This window comes from Gallinula chloropus (assembly GCF_964237585.1).
Source record: "Gallinula chloropus genome assembly, chromosome: 2".
Taxonomy (NCBI): domain Eukaryota; kingdom Metazoa; phylum Chordata; class Aves; order Gruiformes; family Rallidae; genus Gallinula; species Gallinula chloropus.
Window position 1 is genome coordinate 106,717,081 of NC_140086.1, and position 20,629 is coordinate 106,737,709.

At 41.0% G+C, this 20,629-nt stretch overlaps 1 protein-coding gene across 1 annotated transcript in view; it reads right to left on the reverse strand.

Moving 5' to 3' along the window:
* HECW1 (HECT, C2 and WW domain containing E3 ubiquitin protein ligase 1) overlaps positions 1-20,629 on the reverse strand; it is a gene marked incomplete at both ends in the record, with an annotated part of 179,193 nt that overhangs the window by 26,301 nt on the left and 132,263 nt on the right. Inside the window, 5 exons of the mRNA XM_084260642.1 lie at positions 10,955-11,107; positions 13,893-14,006; positions 15,897-16,017; positions 18,507-18,616; positions 19,687-19,770. Of these exons, the coding sequence (XP_084116768.1) occupies positions 10,955-11,107; positions 13,893-14,006; positions 15,897-16,017; positions 18,507-18,616; positions 19,687-19,770 (582 nt within the window). The remainder of the gene's footprint in view (positions 1-10,954; positions 11,108-13,892; positions 14,007-15,896; positions 16,018-18,506; positions 18,617-19,686; positions 19,771-20,629) is intronic.

Here is a 20,629-nt window from a genome sequence, read left to right on the forward strand (position 1 = left end):
CTTTGTAAAGCTATGAACTGGTGACACTTTCTACACTGCATGATTTGCCATGTGTTGAAACAAACTAGTCAAGCTACAGGGGAAAATCCATACATTCAGTCATCTGCCAGACGAGGAGACCATAAAAGCACCAGCCAAATGACCGCACATTTTCCTTCAGTGGCAAACTACGAACACCGAAGCCCCAGTAACAGACTTATTCTCAGTCAAAGGAGGCACATCCTTTCCATCTTGTCTGGGGTATTTAAGAGACTGCTCGTCATAAACTCTCTGGTAAGCACACAGGAATGTTTACACCATGTGATGAAGCATGATAACTGATATCCTTGAGTTAACTGCAAAAAGTGCAGAGCCAAGTGGACTTACCACCCCTGGTCCAGAAGCCATACACTGGGGCTTGCACCGTGCTGCAATTCAGCTAATGAGCCCTGCCTCTCGGGATGAGGTTCATCAGCTAAGTAAACTCATAAATCGGTGTGCTAAAATTCAGACGTGTTATTAGTTGTTTGAAAGATTATTTTAGGTCTTGTTTTGCAAACTAGTGAACACCCTTAACCTTTTATTAATACCACTGCAAACTGACAGCTCTGATCCTCTCCTGGAAACATGCAGAACGCAGCAGACCCAGGCCTTCGCGTTGCTGTACTGAAGTCCAAAAAAATTGTTGACTTTTACTTTATGAATCTTTCCAATGAAATCAAATAATTCTGGTTTCTAGTCCCTTTTTTCCAGAATGCAAGTTGTAAGTCACAATGTAGAAATCTTCCTTCAATCAGACATAAAGTACTGAATTTACAGTTCTGTATTCCTGTTATTAAATACTATTTTTTTTCCCCACAGAGAGCAGACAGGTCAGGATTTTTCTCATCCTTCACAATTTCATTGAGATTTTGAAAAATATTCCTGTCTCAAGTTGGGGCAGAGTGACAAACTTAACATTGCCCTTCTCCCTTTAAATACATTCAGATCAGATCAATTGAAATATTTACTCTTCCAGGGCTTTTGCACTTTAATGTAACGCTAACATAACATACTGAAGAATAATTTTCAATGGAAAAATGAAACTTCTCACTTTCAAAATATCCCAGGGAGAGACAGAAATGGAGAGGAAAGTCTTTTGTACCCAAAAATAACCAAAATGAGTTTGGGTGATTTACTGAAAACAATTCTGCTCTGCAAGCAGCCTTTCTTTTGATGCATGAATTTTGTTTGCTGGTAAAAAAAAAAAGGGTCAGCCCAGGAATTTCTGCATCTGCTCCCATCAGCTTTTCCTTACATCACCAGAGCCTGCATAAAATGCAGGGAGAAATCAGGGGGGGCAAAGATGACTGAGCAACACTTCATAGAAACAGCTCAGTCTTGCCATTCCAGTGTGGCTGGAACAAGAGATAGGAGGACATCCATCACTCCTTTGGAGCCTTTTGCCAGTACAACTAAGCACACAATTGCTGCCCACCCTGATCTTTCCCCGCAGGCTCACACACTTCAAGATGCAGTGTGGACTTTACCCGTTTCTACCACTTTCAAGGTGGAGACACTACAGAGGTTTTCATGTGAAGCCTCCCATCTCCGGGCAAATTTAATCTGCAATGTTGCAAAAGACTAAGGGGCCTTAAGCAAGGGGAAAAAAATAATAAAGATGACTTTTGTAAAAACACCACAAAACAGAATGCCTGTCTTTCCCTCAAACCAAACGGTCATTATGGAAGCAGTGCTAGACAATAGGGGATTTGGAAAAGGGAAAAGGAGGAAAGAAGAGAGACATCTCTTCTTTCAACCTGTGTTATATCGCCATGTAGGTTCTCAAAAGAACTTGAAAAAGTCCTCCAGTAAGAGACAGAAAGTCCATAATAAAGTAAATATAAAGCAGAAACTTTAAAAAAAAACTTGCTGTAGAAGCTTAGGGAGAATGTCTTTTTTTTTCTCCTTCACTTTGATTTGCCTTTAATCTTCCAATTCCTCCTGACCCATAATAAATAATTAACCAGCTGTGGAGGCAGGCTCTATGTGATACAGTCATACATCAAATTTAATAGGAAAATCAAAGTTTACTTAGGTACAGAAGGCATTGAGAGAGATCACAGTGCAGTAGCAGGAAGGCTGTTCAGTAACATACTCTTTTCACATAGTGAAACAGTCTTATAAAATGATTTCAGCTGCATATTTATTTTAATATCATTCTTGTCCAGAAGATTTACAATAGTGCTTGCAAATTTCTCATGCAAACGTAATTTATTTAAAGTAAGATATTGCTGGTAATTAAAATTTATAGTGTAATGTAACATTAAATGCTTTGGTGTTCTATGGTGCCTTTCATCTGAGAATTTCAAAGCAGTTCAGAGCATTAGTGCACATCAAATGGATTCGAAGTTGATTACGTTCTAGGAAATTTCTTCAGATGGAAACTGAGGCAAGGAGGCAATCATCTAAATTTCAAAAAACCTGGATGTTGCTGGATGCCTGTTCTGGGGTGCTGTATCTGATCTGATTTCTAAGAGGATGATTTTTCAATGTTTAGCATAAACAGGTCCCTTCAAGATGGCTGCAAAATTGGTCTATTTTAATTCCGCCCCCAAATACAGACTCACACAAGTGGGCCATAGCTTAACAAAACAGCCATTGGGCCGTATGTAGGAGGTCTGTCACAACAGTTCAAACATTAAAGTTAAAGGCTGTCCTGGTTTCAGCTGGGATAGAGTTAATTTTCTTCCTAGTAGCTGGTATAGTGCTATCCTTTGGATTTAGGATGAAAATAATGTTGGTAAGACACTGATGTTGTTACTAAGCGGTGCTTACAATTAAGTCTCTTCCTTTTCTGTCCTGTTAAACTGTTTTTATCTCAACTCACAAGTTTTATTTTTTCCAGTTCTCTCCCCACATCTCTCTGCAGATGGGGTGGGTGAGCAAACAGTTGCATTGTGTTTAGCTGCCTAGTGGGTTAAACCACAACAGTCATTTTTGTGCCCATCGTGGGGGTATGAAAGGTTCAGGTAACAACAGATCCCACCATAGTGTGTTAAAATAAATTTTTAATATATAAATTTAATAGTTGCTGTTCACAATGTTGTAATATTTGTTCTCATGGTTGTGTTATGTACTGCCTCACTTTGTCTATATACTCCTTGCGGTGCTGTTTATCATCTCAGCAAGATGGATCAAGGTTACTGTTTTGTTGCACTGTGTATAACTGGGCTATGATATGGTAAAATTACTGTTGGTGAGACTAATTTGGTATTTCTACTCAGCATCATCGTCACCTCTGTACATTGGGAGCCATCCTGCAGAAACTAATAATTACACCCCTTATCTGTTCTTGTTGGAAAGCCAATCTATGAGGGAAAAGTGAGTACACACTGCCCTGCTCCTTCACCTTCTCCTCCAGGCCATTTAAGAGGACCACCTGAGAATTTTGAATATCCTTGGGATGTTCAAGCCAGCATGTTCCTGTGGCTATGCCTGCTGAATGTGAAACATGGGCTGCAATCAAACCAGCCAAGCGGTTAAAGCCTCTCTGGTATGGAGGACTATGGATAAAATATAAATGTGGAGTGGCCTGGCAGGCTGATGACATAACACTCTCACACAACTGCCAAGGCAAGCCCTATGTACTTATAATGGTGGAAGAAGCCACAGGATGGCTGGAAACATCTGCCTAGAACATGCTCCAGGACCTTGAGAAACAAATCCTGTGGCTACATGGCACCCCCTAAAGAACTGAGTCAGCCAACAGGACTCATTTCTGAAACAACCTCATAGACAGTTGGGCCAAAGAGCACAGCACAGAGTGGGTGTATCACACCCCCTACTATGCACCAGCCTCCATGAAAATTGAATGATACGACAGGCTGTTAAAGACTACGTTGAGAGCAATGAGTGGTGGGACCCTCTAACATTGGGATGCACATTTAGCAGAGGCCACCTGCTTAGCCAACAGTAGGGGATCTACCAATTGAGCTGGCCCTGCTCAATCAAAACTTCCACTTACTATAGAAGGAGTCCTTGTAGTGCTTGTATGTAGTCCTTATGTCCTTGTAGTGTACATAAAAAATAATCTGGAGAAGACAGCCTGGGTTATTCCTGCTTCAGACAAAGGCAAACCCATCCATGAGTTTGCTTTTGCTCAGAGACCAGGGTGCACTTGGTGAGTGATTCTGCAGGATGGGGAAGTATGATGGGTACCTCAAGGGAATTTGATTTTGGGTGAGGATGCCCAGTGAATTAAATTGTATGAAGTGCTGTATAATACTGTGTAGCATCCCTTCTATGGTGGCTATATACCATATCAACAATATTATAGTAAGAACCATCCAGAGAAATGAAGAGTGAACTGAGCAAACCACAGTGATGGTGTAACCAGGGTTGGCTTTAGCATGCAACAATCCAACACCACATACTGCCTTGAGAAATTGTTATGACAGATGAAACTCAAGGTCATGGACTAAGTGAACTCAATGAACATTTTGCAGGGATGGCCCATGGACTGAGGGAATAGTATCTGTCTGTATATATCAAAAGGCATGGTGATTAATTGAGATGTACTGGAACGTGCAGCACATGGCCATGACACAGATGGTATAGAATAAGGGGTGGATAAATGAATAATTTGGGCCACATATTCCCCAAAGCTACTTTCAGTTAGTGTAGAGGCGTAATAGCTGATTGCAGACCTCCTGCATAGATGCTGTGACTACATTTCTCCACTGTTTCTATAAAAAGCCACGGAATATGCCTAAATCCATCCTATGAGCTGGTCAGCATGTGAACACAACCCATTAATGGTCATGAGGCAATTTGTCACATTCTTTAAAAAGACTTCAATTTAAATAAGTCATTCTCCATGTAGCAGGATTAATGGAGCTTTGTTTCCTATAGATCTCTCTGATGGCTTGACTTTACCACATTGCAAGAGCTTCAGTTCCTCCTACACATCTCTGCTAGCACTTCCCACACTTTGGAGTATCTCCAGTTTCTCCCTCCTGCCTCCCCTAAGCTTTCACAACTCTCCCTCACATCCTCAAGCTACTGAGGAAGATGATACAGCTGGTTCACTGCCTGTGCCTGTGATGGACCTGTCAGCTTGGCTGTGCTAACTGTCCAGTCAAGAGGCCAAATAGAACAGATAACTGTTGAGCTCACAAGCCCTCCCTCACTGAGGCACACTTCTGTGTATCTATGCTTTACCCAGCCACAAGCTTTTAGAAATCTTTTAGAAAATTAGTGTCTTTGAGATATTTACCTTCCTGTCAAATAAGTCTCAAAATAGGAAACTGACTGACAGATGGGCAGGGTAATTGCACAAGGCACAACTACTAAGGTTAAGGAAACCAACAAAATTCTCTAAGGAGAAAGGAGAGTTGAAGTTGCAACATTCTTGTTTCTTTTTGGGTTTGTTAAAACAGAAAAATGGGAAAAACAACACCCTGTGTTCTTTGGCATGCTTGAGAGGGATAGTGATGGCTATGTGGTTTCTCATTTACACGAAGTAAGTAAAAGGGAAGGTCAGAGTCTGGCTGGGAGTATACCCACACAGCACTGTGCAGGCAAATGGGGCTTGCTCTACCCATGTGCCAAGCTTGCCAGAGCACATAAAAGCAACAGAGGCAGTGCCAAGCCTGAAGTAATCAGCCCTGATGGGAGGCAGCATGTATTTTCTCAGCTCAGTGTTGCAGTTGGCTTGGAGCACAGGGAAAGCAAGTTTGTGTCTGCATGCAGAGGGGGTGCAACAGGCTTGCATCTGCCTGCACAAAATGATGTAGAAAAATACACTCAAGTTTTCTGTCTGACTCTGTTCAGCAGCACAGACTGGAATGCAAGGGGCACTGGGGGTAGAAAGAAAGGTGGGAACTGAATGAAGAAACTCCTGCACCAAAGGAATTCTAAATGAGCATTAAGTTCCTAATGTTTGTTAGGACATTACAGCCAGGAGTCAATCTACAGCTTCTCAGGACCTGGACCACTGGGTGTGACTCTACAACCATCTTTGTGGTGTTCAGTAGGATTCTGCACAAAAGCATTTTATTCATTATTTAGTCTTACAAATGCATTAAATTTCTTTTAATGAAAGACAAACAAACCTCTTAAGATAACTGTGACACTGGGGTACTGCTCTCTGGCTGCATAAATGTCACAGCAAGGTCCATAAATGCCTAATTGTTAAAAAAAACCATGCTGTCATTAATTCACTAGGAAAACACAGAAAAAGATGTTTCAAGTTAGCATCCCTCAGATCTCCAAACAAATGCCTGTGAATGATTTTATCTGCCTAGGCCATCTGGTTTTCTATGCAGAGACTGGACTTCTTTCCACATTTTTGGCTGTGGTTCTACATTTACAAACATGCAATGAACTAAAAATTCAGAAGTAGATGATGTGAAATGAATTGCTGGTGAGAGTCAGAAAAGAGACTAGGCAAGTGACCTGGGAACAAAATGTCTGGTATAGATGACCATGCCATGAGTACAGTGTGCTGCCTCTTGAAGAAAGGTGCATTACATTATCTTACTGGATTACTCCTGGGGCCAGGATTGCTATGAAGGAAAACTCTGGCCCATTCAGAAAATGTGAAAAAGAGAGACTGGATTTCCACCCTATAGTAGGCTACAGTGAAAACAAGTGTTTTTGTGAACTGAAAAGACAATGGTATTTTTGTTGTCACTGTCATTAAGTACAGCAGGGAGAGAAAGTTCATGAGAAAACAGGGATAACTGCTTTATTCCAAGAAGTAGAACTTCTTATGTGATATTACAATGACAGCCAAATCATAACATCTAAAACTGGTAGCCACGTGAACAATGAAACAGCACAGAGATAACACTCCTCAGGTTTGGGGAAAATGATACAGAAACAAACATTCAGTTCCCTGTTTTGCTCAGCTAGAGCTAGGTAGGGAAACACTGTGGAAAACGGTAGACAAAATAAAGTCCTGAGGAAAACCACAGTGTATCACAGTGTGGTTACTCCGATCATCCTGTTACAATACAGAGCAAATGAGATGCAGTGAAAAGATGCCAGCAACTTTCTCGACCTCTTGAAAAGACAGGGAGAGTAACCAGTTGCCCACACATGATCTCAGACTACACAAACTCCGGAGATAGATATTTTGTTCCCTGAATTTTGAGACACGTTTCCTCCATCTATTATGCTTCCGGATTTCTTTTTCTCTCAGGGTTGATCTACCACCCAACCTTATTTATATATTTTTGATGAAACTGAGAACTATGGTACTCAATCAAACCTTAGTCATTCAAATCAGAGGCAGAAACCTTTTTCACCACAGTGAGAAAGTATCTGTATACCCTCTACTGAAGACCCCAGTGCTTCAATGCTGCAGGAATTGAGAGTCAGTTTAAAACCTTTCGGATGACTGTTAGCAGGGGGGAAAGCGAGTGGCTGATCTGGAAAGCTAATTGGAACCATTTATGAGTGTGTAAGAACTCAGCATTATGGAGCTGTAACTGAGTATGACACCTCTAACTTTGCATGAGGTTGCGAGAGAAGCATTTCAGACTGCCCACTACTCTATCTCCCAGTGTATCGAGCAAAGCCCAAGGAGGATTCTTCGCCCACCCAATTTCAGTTCCCTGATACACCTGACCAAGAACAAAGAGTATTGTTTCTAGCCTAAACCATATTATTTTCACTGAAATAATATACAGCAGCTGCTACCACATTTTGCCCACTTATTTGGAGAAGGGCAAGCTACCTTAAGTGGGGGTGTAAACAGTATTTTAGAAGATGTTTTCAAACATCCAGGCAAAGAGCTAGACACGTTACCTAGATTAGAGTAAATGGCTCATTACTGGCATAGATTAAAAGCAGCTTTTCTGGCTATGAGCTTCAGGTACTTCTGCAGCATGCTGATAAAAATGTGTATCATCAAACTCCTTAGGTCTAGAGAACTATAACCATGTCCTTTCAGATACAAGGGGGATTCTTTGGGGAACTCTTTTTAAGTTTGCATGTGTAATATCTTATATTTTGGGTGTTCAGCAGGCACATATGTTAACTGAAGGAAAAAGTCTTATTCAATGGAAGCTTGCAGGAAAGGTGTTAAATCTCAGTTTCTCCATAAATGAGAAATATTTTCCAGTCATTATGTCTCTTTCTTAACTTGGCATGCATACAACTACTCTGTGCTTTGATGTGCTCATTTTGGACTCAGAATGCTGTTTGTACAAAGAGCAAGGCATAAAATAAGCCATTAACAGGGGCAGAACCGAAGCTTTTAGGCCAAGGGAAAAAGAGCAGTGCATTGCTCAATTCTGCCAATATGAACAAAACTTTACATCTCTGCATTTTGTTTTATTTGTCTCAAAGTCACCACTGTTTGCTTAAGGAAGAGAAAATGGTTTTTTGCTAGCTCTGTTTCTTAAGATAGCTGTGTTTGGCTAGGTCTTGCAGAATTATTCCACAGTAAACCGTGTCAAAGGTAGTTTTCACACAGATGATAAGCCCCACAGCACCAAATGGCATACAGTTCAAGAAATCTGTAAATCTAAACCAATTGTGGTTGTTTGGTTTTCATGACTGGCATCAAACTTCAAGCTTTGAAAAGACGATGAATATTAATTATCTGTGACCCAGGAATCTCAAAACTGATTGATTCATCTATGTTAACTGATGTCTTGTAACAGATTTGGGAATAGGAAAATAAGCTCTATTTCTTGCATGTTAGAGGGAGGAGGCTCTGTTGGAATCCTATCAACAAGTAAATCTGAGAAACAGAAGTTTTAGCACTGACTTTGATGAGAAGAAAGTTGGAGAAAGACTTCAAAAACCCCAATCCTCGTGAGCACCTAATGACAAGCAAGTTATTAGGGTACCCTCAAAGAAGTTAGCCTATAAAGTCTTTATGGAAGAATAATGCTGAGCTTTAAAATGCTTGGTCCAAATCCTATCTTAGCTAGCTGAACAGACTTCTGAATGCAAGTACTCTAGGGTTACACATGGGTAGCTGACATCAGTCAACATAGCAAATGAAAATATTTAGAAAGTCTAGATATCTAACAAGCCAATCGTGAAACTTCTCAGGCTAATTACAAACTACTAGTCTCAGCCAGTTATTTCCATAACAGGTTCAAGAAGTGTTACCAAGCACTTACTAGATTGCTTATCTTTCCCTTGAGTTCTGCAATCTTCCCCTGTTTACACTACTTTATGTACAAACTTCTTCCTTCATAGCATTTATGTCCCCCTGCAGACTGCATTTCTCTTTCCTAAAAGAAGAAAACCAAAACTGCCCACAGTCCAAATAAGGTTCTGTATACTAGGTCTGTGTGGTTGGAGAAATATTATCCTAACTGTCTAACTGCTACTGATTTCAGAGTTAAATGCTAACTACTGCAGAAATCTCTATTAGGTGTCTTTCTGCTGTTCCATATGACCAGGATACCTTTAAAAATCTGCCTCTTCCATGCTGAAATGTCTTGATAAACAGAAGAAAGCAAGGGTATAAAACACAGTCTATACTTTCTGCAGCAGAATTTATCACTTAAGAAAACTGCAGTTAAATTCTTTGCAACAACAGTACTAATACAGATAAGAGTCAGGGCCTATTTCAAAAACTACTGAGAGAAAGTGGCAACACCATTTCTGGAGAGAGGCCTGCGTCCAGTTGGCTCACAGTGTGGGCAGAACGATCTTGGGTTTGCGCCTGCCAAACTAGGCAGTACTTTTAGTGCCCTGAAATCAAGATGCACCTTCATAAATACAGTCTCCTAAATCAAAAGTTAATCCCGCTGCCTGTTAAGCCAAACAAAGGACAGACTGTATTTCTTCTTGAAAACTAGGATTGCAATGGGAGATGGACAAGCTGCAAGATTTAAGCCTTTCTTTTCCTGCTGACGTCAGCAGAGCAACAGTCTAATGCAAGGATCATTGTTTGCATAATGCTCCACTACTGCTGGAATGATAATGTAAAAAAAAATTAAAAAAGATATTCAGAGACCATGCTGGGTCCCAGCAACATCCTTTTTTTCCCCACTGCAACCTTAACAGAGGTGAGGGTACAGCCATTTAGTTGCTCTTGATCTCCTGCCCACTGTAAGCCAAAGCAAAGGAGGACCTGTTTACAAGAATAGAAAGGCATGTGCTATTTGCAATTTAAAAGGGGCCTAATCTGCCTTCTGTTTTAAAAAAGGATCTCTGAGTCCAGTAATATTGGTCAGACAAAGAAAAACATCATAGGAACAAACCCATGTGGCATTATTTCTTTGACACAATGAAATCCCACAAGGGATCAAACAACGCCCAGGGCTGGCAGCCCATGCTTCACTGTACCACATCTGAAACTATCAAAGGGAAACCAACTCCCAAAGACAGACAGATCTGGAGGCAGATAGAAAAATGAGGAGATCACAATATGCATTCAGAATTTTTGATAAAGAAACAAGACCAGGAATTTGTCTGTTTGCACAAATACTGGGTAAGGTGAAGTACCTGCTCACTCTGCTGGCCTTGCACACACAAGCAGGGACACTCTGTCAGGGGAGAAAAGGGAAACTTTTCACCAGACCTTTTCTAAGGCCTGTAGTAGGTACAGAGCAGCAACATGGCTCTTAAGAGAACACATTAATGCTTCTAAGAACAATGCTGCTTGATGTACAGAAAGATCACACTTTTTAGTCTTAGTAGGAGAGGCCACCTGGATTAAGGAGAGTTCATATCCCTGTCCTTTTCAAACTCATACAGAAGTACACAAACATCAAGTCCCAATTAATGTAAGCAGGACATTTTAATAGTAGCACCTCATGACAACTCCTTTTCCAGAGCCTGTTGTTGTATTTACACTTAATCCCTCCTCTTCCTTCTCTCAACCTACTTCCTACTTCTTCCCAGCAGAAGAAGGAATGGTACTTCTATGTAGTCTAGTCTAAACTGGCAGCTTTTGTCTTTCACATCTCCCTTTCTGTATTGCTTTAAAAGGTTTGTTCAGTTCCACATAACATGTCCTTACCATTCCAGGTGATTTTCAACAAAGGCAGACATGGGGCTGATTTGTACAGTGTAGGTGTCATTGGCTGAATACTCAAACAGCCCATAATAGGGATTGAAGAGCTCCTGAGACAGAAGGAAGAAAAATTCTCGGGAGGGGCCACTGTAGTCCAACCTGGAAAGGAAAAGGTGAAAAAGATAAAACGAGTCTCATTCCCATTTGAGTGAATTTCCTGGGTTTATGTCTACACTGGTTGCTGTCTAACACCTACCCCTGTGTAGTCAAGCATTCCTAACACAGTGTACCTCCCCTCTCAAAACTTTATTCTGAGCCATAAAAAGTCATAATTCTGAAACTTCCCCAGCCTCCTGGATGATCTGCGAGGAATTATAACTCAGACACATCCCTTAAATAGCTTATTTTCCTTTGTTCCAGAGGCTTAGTGAATTGGAGGTAGCTGTCTGGCTAGCAGAAGGCTGGCTTTTTAGTGAGTGGGTTTGAACTGCCTAGGAATGTCTGAGTTCATAGATCAGACAGGCCAGACTGAAGTAGAAACTGCTCTTACCCTCCTGCACTGAGATGTAACCAAAGCAACAATCTAACCCCAAGGATGCTATCTAGCTATAGGTATAACCTGAAGGTCTATGTTTAACAAGACCAACTCCCAACAGAACTGTCTCTCAAGATAGAACAGCGATTCCTCACTTGTTCCACCCAAGCCCTTCTACTTTTCTGATGGTTTCGATACCCATGGTACACCTTCAGCTGCTCTTTGCTGTTGCCTGATTTTGCTCTGTAAAGAGTCACCTTTTCTCCTTTTTTTTTTTAAAAAAAATCAACTTTTAAGTTGTTTCCAATTGCCTTAACTTGAAAAAAGAACAATAAAAAAACCCTTCATGAATGCATTAAACCAAGCTGTGATAGATTAATTAAAAACAGATCGTCCTCTAAAAATGGTAGGTAGGTGTTCCAACCTGAAGTAAATAGCAATAGTAGCGACATGAACAAATGATTTGTAGCCATGTATCATGTGTGCCAAAAGATTTTCTGAGGTGAGCAGCTCTGTTCCTTCTACCTAACAAATGTAAAGGAAGTGGAAAACTGCAGCTGGATCAGAATGCTCCGTATCATGTTTGATGTTATGGAAGCATAACCACAAGGGGTTGAATGGTTTCTGCAACTAGAAAGATGATAAAGGGCAGGCTGTCCCACTCCCCTCCATTTTACATCTAGAGATTCAGTACTTTTCTCTTTGAGCAGCTGTAGCTCTAGGATCATGTGGTGAGACTAAAGCCTCAACAGCAAAAGGGTATGGTAATAAACACACATGAACCACTGGTGCTAACCATGTAACAGATCCGGTTCAATGGACATTAAAATACTGGGCTAAACCTGATGGTGGCTGGAGTAAAGAACTACAAACAACACCTGTCTACATTCTAAAACCTCTGAGGAGAGAGTAGGTGTTGCATTTCTGGGCAAAACATTAACTTATCATAAAGCCTCCATAGTTCATTTTCAATGTCATTTTATCTTTGAAACACATGGGAAGCTGTGCCCATACAACATCACGTGGCCACACAGCATTAACTCTTCTTTTCAGTAGAGAATTGGTATCTTGGAGTCCCTCCAGCAGAACCTATATTAGCATTAAACAGCAGAAACCCTGGGGGAAGGTATCTTCAGATGTAAATGAATCAGTGAAAAATGAATGAATTTGCAAATCAAATTGGTTTGCAATTTCTCCCGAGGATACCATGCCTCACACAGTAAAAGTTCTTAGAGACCTGGGGAAAACAACATGACTTTGACCAGTGTTAGCGTATCAGAACACTACTCCAAAAACACAAACTGAGGTATGCTGCATGTTTATGCTTTACTTAGCAGTGAAAGGCAAAACCAGCTTTGAAAGACCACCTCTGTTAAACAATACTGAATACATGGAGTAGGAAAAATAAGAGTTAAGAAAACCCCTGACACTGAGGTCACTGAGTAACTCTCTCAGATTCGGTGACTTCTGTTTTCCACTGGACCTAACGCCCCCAGACAAACTCGGCTCAGCAGAAGCACTTCACTCGACATGCCACCTCAGTGCTGAGAGGGTCAGCAGTAGCTGGACATGCCAAGAGCAGCCTTACTGTTCTGATTCCTTTGAAACTGAAATCCTATCCATGTGGGTTTTTTTTAAAAAGAAACTTTACATGCAAAACTATTGAAATATGATTTCAAGCCTTTGTTATATGGAACACTGGAAATATGCACAATGGTCTTTCCATTATAAAAGCATAGGGATTAAGCGTCAATTACAACATAGCTCTTGAGGTAAGCCAGGGTGGCTTTGAAAGGTTCTGTTTAGATTTGGAACCAAAAGGTCAGGGCCTGGCTTTACTCAGACAAGAACGGCTCACAGATTTGTAAGGCTTGCAGAAAGTATCCTAAGAAAAGGTCTTCCCAAGAGACTTTCAGCTTCCAATCGGTGAATTAAAGTGTAAGAACTGAACAGCATTCATGTTTCTCACTTCAGCTAGAAACAAGAAGTCTATATATAAATAACAAATGATTATTAGATGACATGCAAAGCAAAACATTTTGAGGGAAAATCAGATCCATTTTGAGAAGTTAGAATATGACAGCCCTGAGACTGATTCAGTGTGCAAACATGGGCCTGTAGCTCAGTTTTGCCTTTCAGCCAGTCAAAATAATGATGGCAACAAGGTGACATTATATTTAACCACTTTAAATTGTGACTTTGCGACATCTAGATGAGAGGTGCCATAAGAAAATGAAGCATTATGGCTATTGCTATTTTTAACAAATGTTTTAGCTGATTAAGATGAATCACTCATGTAAAACAAACCCAAAGAAACATTACATAACAAGAGAGGCTCGGACTTAGTCAACTCTGTGTTTTGCAACACAACAGGTACTTCAAAACTGAAAGCATTTTGTGGTTCCCTACCCTTCCTCGCCAACAAACGTGACGTAGAGTTTGTTCCGCTGGAGCTCCTTGCGTGAATACGCCATTACCTGGTTGAAGGTGCCTTCCAGCAAGTGGTCACGCCGTATAATTAACCTGCAAAGGGAGGCAGAATTAGAGATCTAATGAGTGAGTGTTGTGTGAGCCTGTGAGGCTGAAGGTAAAAAAAGAGCTGGTAAAGAGACAGACATTCATTCACAGAGAGCTTAATAAACTGGCATCTACCGGTGGACTCACTACCATTGCGTGTTTTCAGTGAGCTGTTTCATTAGGCATTTTCTCTATGCCTCAAAGGTGAATTTCTTTACAATGCTGTGATTAGGTTAAAAGCTTTGCTCTACTCCTAAGACTGTCTGGAACACCGTCTGTGTACAAATCTGTGTGGTAGAGGGGACTGTGAGTTTCCTGTCTATATGAGGTCACAGCTTTCAGGGCTTGGCCCCAAACTCTGCCTGGATTTAATCCAGTGAACGTCCATGGAATTACTGCTTCTGTAGCAGGGTAAGCAAAGGGAGTATCAGCCTCTGTTTATACAGCACACCTCTCACTCCCCTGCCAAACTCTAAGACAACTTAATGAATAGTACATTTAAACACCATCTGTGCAAGAAATCCTTCTTGTTCACATGTTCATGGATGTTTTAAGACTGACCTAAAATGTATTTTGTGTCTGACTTGGACCCACTTAGCAGGACACCAAAAGGGATAGCCAATGGCTAAGACTCCCCAGGTCTGCAAGAATATTGTGATGATGATGTTCGCCTGGAATAAATTGCTTGGATTCATACTTCTTTTTTCCACAACAGATGTGATTTGGTAGGAAGCCAACCTGATGCATAAATTCAACCAGATGCCCAGGAAATACCTTAGAAGCATATAGGCCAAATTGGATGACTAGATCAAGCTCAAGTAGGTACAGACTCAAAAGCCAGCTAACAAGATCTCTGGAAAGCAAATTCCACAACCAAGTGACAGAGATACATGGAGACAGAAGTCTCTCTAGCTCAAATCAGGGGAGTTACCAACACAAAGAACTACTGAGAATTAAGCCCACATGTACAGGCTAACTTCTGCAGGGTCATACTCTGGTTCAGAGCCCCTTCAACATTACAGTGAAATTGCTGATAATTTCTGATGGACGTTTCCCCAAATGGATGATTTCCTACTAGCAAATTATAGGCAGGAATACCAACATCCCTGTTAAATAGGTAGAGAATGTGAGTGTAAGTGAATATGAAACCATAAGAAATAAGACTTCAACAGAAAAGCTCCTTGAAGGTCATTCCTTTGAAGAATATATTAAGATCATATCTTGCTGTCCTGATTTTGGCTGGGATAGAGTTAATTTTCTTCCTAGTGGCTCATCTAATGCTGTGTTTTGCATTTAGGATGAGGACTATGTTGATAACACACTGATGTTTTAGTTACTGCCAAGCAGTCAAAGCCATCTCAGTTTCTCATACTGGCCTGCAAACAAGGAGGCTCAGACTGCACAAGAGGCTGTGAGGGGAAGCAGCCAGGACATCTGACCTAGACTGACATTACATACCACGCAACGTTATCTTCTGTATATAAACTGGGAGCACTTGACTGGGAGGGGGCTGGTGCTATGCCTCAGGAACTAGCTGAGCATCAGTCAGTGGGTGGTGAGCCATTGTGCTGTGCATCACTTGCTTTGTATATTCTTTTATTGTTATTGTTGTTGTCGTCTTCTTTTTCTGTCCTATTAAATTGATTTATCTCAACCCACAATCTTTTTTTTTTTTCCCCAATTCTCTCCCCCATCCCACTGTGGTGGACAGGGAGAGTGAACAAATGGCTGTGTGGTTGTTTTAGCTGCCTGCCAGGTTAAACCACAACATTTGCCTTGATAGTTCACATACATGGTTTGTTTCCCACTCCCTATCGGTATCTTCATTGATGAGCAATGAAAAAAGACAAAGCAACATGATGTCAGATTGCTTGAGTGACTTACAATAATACTCACTTAATTTTACCTGGACCTTGACCATACCCTTTGGCTTCAAGTTTTCGATAGAAATTGCGCAGCTTGGCTTCAAAGTCCCTCCTGTATGGAGAAGGTGCTCTTGCACTTGCTCGCTGCAGTCCTGGTGGGAAAATGAAAAGCATCCTAAGATCAGAAGGCTGAAGCACCTCTCCTAGGGAGACAGGCTGAGAGAGTGGGGCTTGTTTAGCCTGGAGAAGGGAAGGCTTGGGGAGATTTTATAGCAGCCTTCCAGTGCCTGAAGGGGGCCTACAGGAAAGCTGGAGGGACTTTTCACAAGGGCATGTAGCAATAGGACAAGGGGTAATAGCTTTAAACTAAAAGAGGGTAGATTTAGATTAGATAGAAGGAAAAAATTCTTCTCTGTGAGGGTGCTGAGGCACTGGAACAGTTTACCCAGAGAAGTTGTGGCTGCCCTGGCAGTGTTCAAGGATATGTTGGGTGGGGCTTTGGGCAACCTGGTCTAGTGGAAGGTGTCCTTCCCATGGCAAGGGGGGTTGGACTAGAGGGTCTTTCAGGTCCCTTTTGACCAAAACCATTCTGTGATTCTATGATTACATTTTTCCAAATCATGCAGCTGATGTTTCCATGCACTGAGTGCACTCAGTATTATTTTTGTTCTACCTGGTGATAATGGAGTTGTAAGTTCCTATAAATCAGTGATTGCCAGGACTTCCAAGGGCTGTATCTTCTTCACTAAAAGAATTGCTAAGCTTGCCTTGTGTGTGCCTTTATGTTGCATCAGCCTTTAATTGATTGATCTGAACAACAATCCAAGGAACAGAAAGGCATGGGAAAGACTGACATGCATAACTCACACTTATGATCAGCAGTATTTAGGTTTTCTTTCCCTCTTGCACTTCTAAGAGAGCTCACCCCTCTGCATTGCATAGGAGATCTCCTTACTTGGCAGGATCAAACTGCTAGAGCTCAAAGCCACGCTTCTCACTGTAGCCTAGCACCCTAGCCAATCGTCCTTCCCTGTGTTAATCTGGCTGTATATGAAACATTTCCAGCTATCAACACAAACCCCCTTTGTGGTATGAAGGAGGATTTCTGTCAGCAAGAAATGCTACATTTTCCTATTATGATTCACACATACAACAGATTTTAAGATTTTGGGACCTGCTTTGTTTTGAAGTCTGCATTTGCAAAGTAGCTGATCAGTCGATTTTATAAACAAGTGCCATGCCATAAAGGGTCAAAGAATGAATCCATGAAATCCCATTTCCCTATCTCATTACAGAAGACGATAAAAATAACCCTTTTTATGAGAAATATGGCAGAAAATACTCCCCAGGAAGGGAAAAAAAAAAGGAATAAATCACATTTAGTGGGAGCACAAAGTACGGTGGTTGCCAGGAGGGAAGGATGTTACTGTCTCAGCTGGTAAAACAAAAAGGCACATTTACACGCAGTGCAAAGAGAATCCCTTGCGACACTTCTCTTTTGTTAGACTGTGTTTCCCCCAGGACACAAGAGAAGGGGTGTTCTCATGGGCTGTGTAATATCCAGTGGCGGAAATAAGCAAGCAGACAGCATGTTGCTGGAAATGACTATTCACTCTTCCTGTGTTTTTGCAAGAAGAGGTAAATATCAGTGCAGTTAGGTCACATTCTAAGTGACCAAAAACTTAGATTTTTGTCTTGCAGGGGGACTTGTTTATGATCTGTCCTGACATAAAGGAGGGGAACTCTATTAATAATGGTGTTAAAATTCATTAATGAAAATAGGATGTGCTGACAAAACATGGTCCTCCTATAGACAAGGATTCAAATTCAGCTTTTTCACATCAAAAACCTTTCCAATTTTCCACAGTTACCTCTGAGATTTGAGTGTTTCTTGTCCATTAATTTTGTTTGAAACCAGATAATTTAAATGAATGTTTAAAAAGCTCAGCCAAAAATGGATTTCTTCAGATCACATTTCTGTTGATTCTCTCAAAATGGCCACTGGACACAGCCATGCAGCAAGACTGCGGTGGGGGGTTGTATGTCTTGGCAAAAGGGAGACATTAGCTTCTCAAATTTCTATAGCATAAACAATAACTACAGAGACATACCACAGCTGGAAATAACCTTCTCAGACAGCATGTCTTTCTGGAAAATATGTTTCCCGCCAAACCTAAGTTAATGGGCTCAACACGGGAGGTCAGACTACACGATCAAGATCTTAAAATAGATGAGTCTTGGGAAGAAGGTAAGTCCTTGGAACACAGAGCAGAGGGAACTTCACAGGAGTACTGAAAGTACTGCAATCCACCTCTGATTTGGAAGTTGTTCTCTGCTCCTTAAACATAACATGAGTGCGCTTCCCTGTCCATGAGTTGTCTCTGGAGCACACCATTCTCTCATCCTAATCTATGCCCACTACATGAAATTGAGGAAATTCTCTTCCTTATGGGCAATTTCTCATCTCCATGTTACTGGCAACTGTTCCAGCAAAATAAAGCAGCTGGGGTCAACATTCAGAGGGGGCACTGGAATTAGCAGGGTGACAACTTATGCTGGCTCTGAATCTGCCCTTTCGTATTTATTAGGAAAAAAAATATCAGAGATGCAAGATTTTGTATTATTTTCCCCATCCTCTTACCTGGAGAATTTTGGGGTGATGAACAGGGTGAGCAGCGAGGAGAGAAACTGTAACCAGGATGGAAGGCAGCCTGCAGTGGTATGTAGGACATAATATCCTCTTCAAAAAGGCTATATGGAAGAAATGATAAGGAAAGGTTTGGGTGTAAATGTGCAGTATGGTGCTTGTCTGCCATGGTCATAAGATTGGGTACATCTCTGCACTCATGGATTCATACAATTCACCAGTTTCCCAGATGAGGCACGGTCACCAGTAACAAAGAAGAAAATTACTTTTATTAGACATTTTGTGCTAACACAGTGCCTCAATCTACTCACAGAGAGTGAAGATCTGAGGCTATGTAGCAAACAGGGACAACTTCAACACATTAAGAAATGAGAAGCAAAGATACACACATCTGTCTTCCAGGTTGGGTTTTTGTGGCTCATATATTTCTATGTAGCTCAGCACTTTGACAATTTAGATTAAGTTTGTGGGAATAAGTTGTAAACTTTGTGCATTAGGCAGGGCTATACAGCATACCAAAACCACCTGGGTAATGCAGCTTTTTCCATGTAAGACCAAGACAATAAACTAAGGCCTTATCTGTGCTAAACAAAATTAGCTGGGATCAAAAGCCCAAGGTCCCTGGTCCTAGTGAAAAATAAAGTCTTATCTGTGTTACCCAAACAATGCTCATTGCACCGTACCTCGAGGTTTCAGTAGTGTGACATGGCCTTGCATGTGTGGGGAGCACTGCTGCAGTAAAACCAGCAATTTAATGAGCAGTTACATTATTTGATTATACTGAGAAAGAGAAGCTGCTTTCCTCTTTTTGTTTTCCTCCTTAAAAAAACCCGCCACAAAAACCCCACAAGGATTTTTCCATTAAAAGGAGACATTTTGACCTGATTCTTTTTTATCCGTAGCTTGATGGGAACAGCTATATCAATTGAGCTGGGTGGTGATAGAGTTTACTGCATGGATGAAGGCTAACTTCCAGGAAGTTAGAACTGACTGATGCACTCTGGCTGAAGTTTTTTTGGGTGACTATCAGTAACAATGAATCAATTTCTAATTACAAATGACCTGGAAGATTAAATTTTCTTTTTTTTTTTTTTTCCAATTACACTGAGAAAGAGCCAGACAGCTTCTCTGGTACAGTAAGTAATGCCATTATGTTTCTGATCAAATTGATTACCTCAGCAGAATGACTAAATCTGCGTCACAGGACAATTTTTCAAGCCCATGTGTACCCTCTGTCCGAATGTAATGGATCTTCTCCCTGAAACATAAGTGATATTATTGACAAGAGAATTAAAAAAAAAAAGAAGAAAATATGCCTGCCATTATCAAGGCATGAACTATGCATAGACTTATTATTCCTTGGTATTTTGCCAGTTCTTGTTTCTCTCCTTACAAAACAGCAAACATCTTAACTGCCTGATTAGTTTTCTAATCTCACTAATGCACTTGCAAAAAAGAGTCTATTTATATCACTCAGTTTCCTGATCCAAAAGCAAGAGATTTTGTACCATATTTTAGAAAACAGAATGATTCCCAGCCCTCCAAGCTCATATGCAGCAATACAACTAAGGTCACTGACAGTCATACTTTTTGTTTAAGGCTACAATTAATATACCACCTTTCATTAACAGAATTTCATGTAATACTGCTTCATTTACCTGTCAGTTCTATATGGCAAATAACTTTCTAACATACAACTTGATGTTAATTGATCACGCAGAGGTTATACAGTGCATGTGTAAATTCCTACATTTTATTGTTTAAACGAATGCTAATAAGAGTGGGAAAGAGAGGATAGGATCCTATCAGCAGACTAGGACCAGGAAGGATACGGATCTACACCCCAGTCTGCCAGTGTGTTTCTAAAGCATTGCAGCGCCCAGAATATTTATTCTAGTATCAAGTCAAAGGATCCTACCTCAAGTCAAGGATGTGCTTTGGTACCTTGCTGGATAGAGCTGCAATGTACTGTAGAACCAAGCCTTGTAAATTACCGGCATTTGCCTCCTAGAAGTTTGCTTAAGATCTGCTGTATGAGCACTACACAGCAGCTTGGGATCACTCCTGACCTAAGCTATAATCAATGCAGTGACCTGGAAGCAAAGGGCTCCATATCC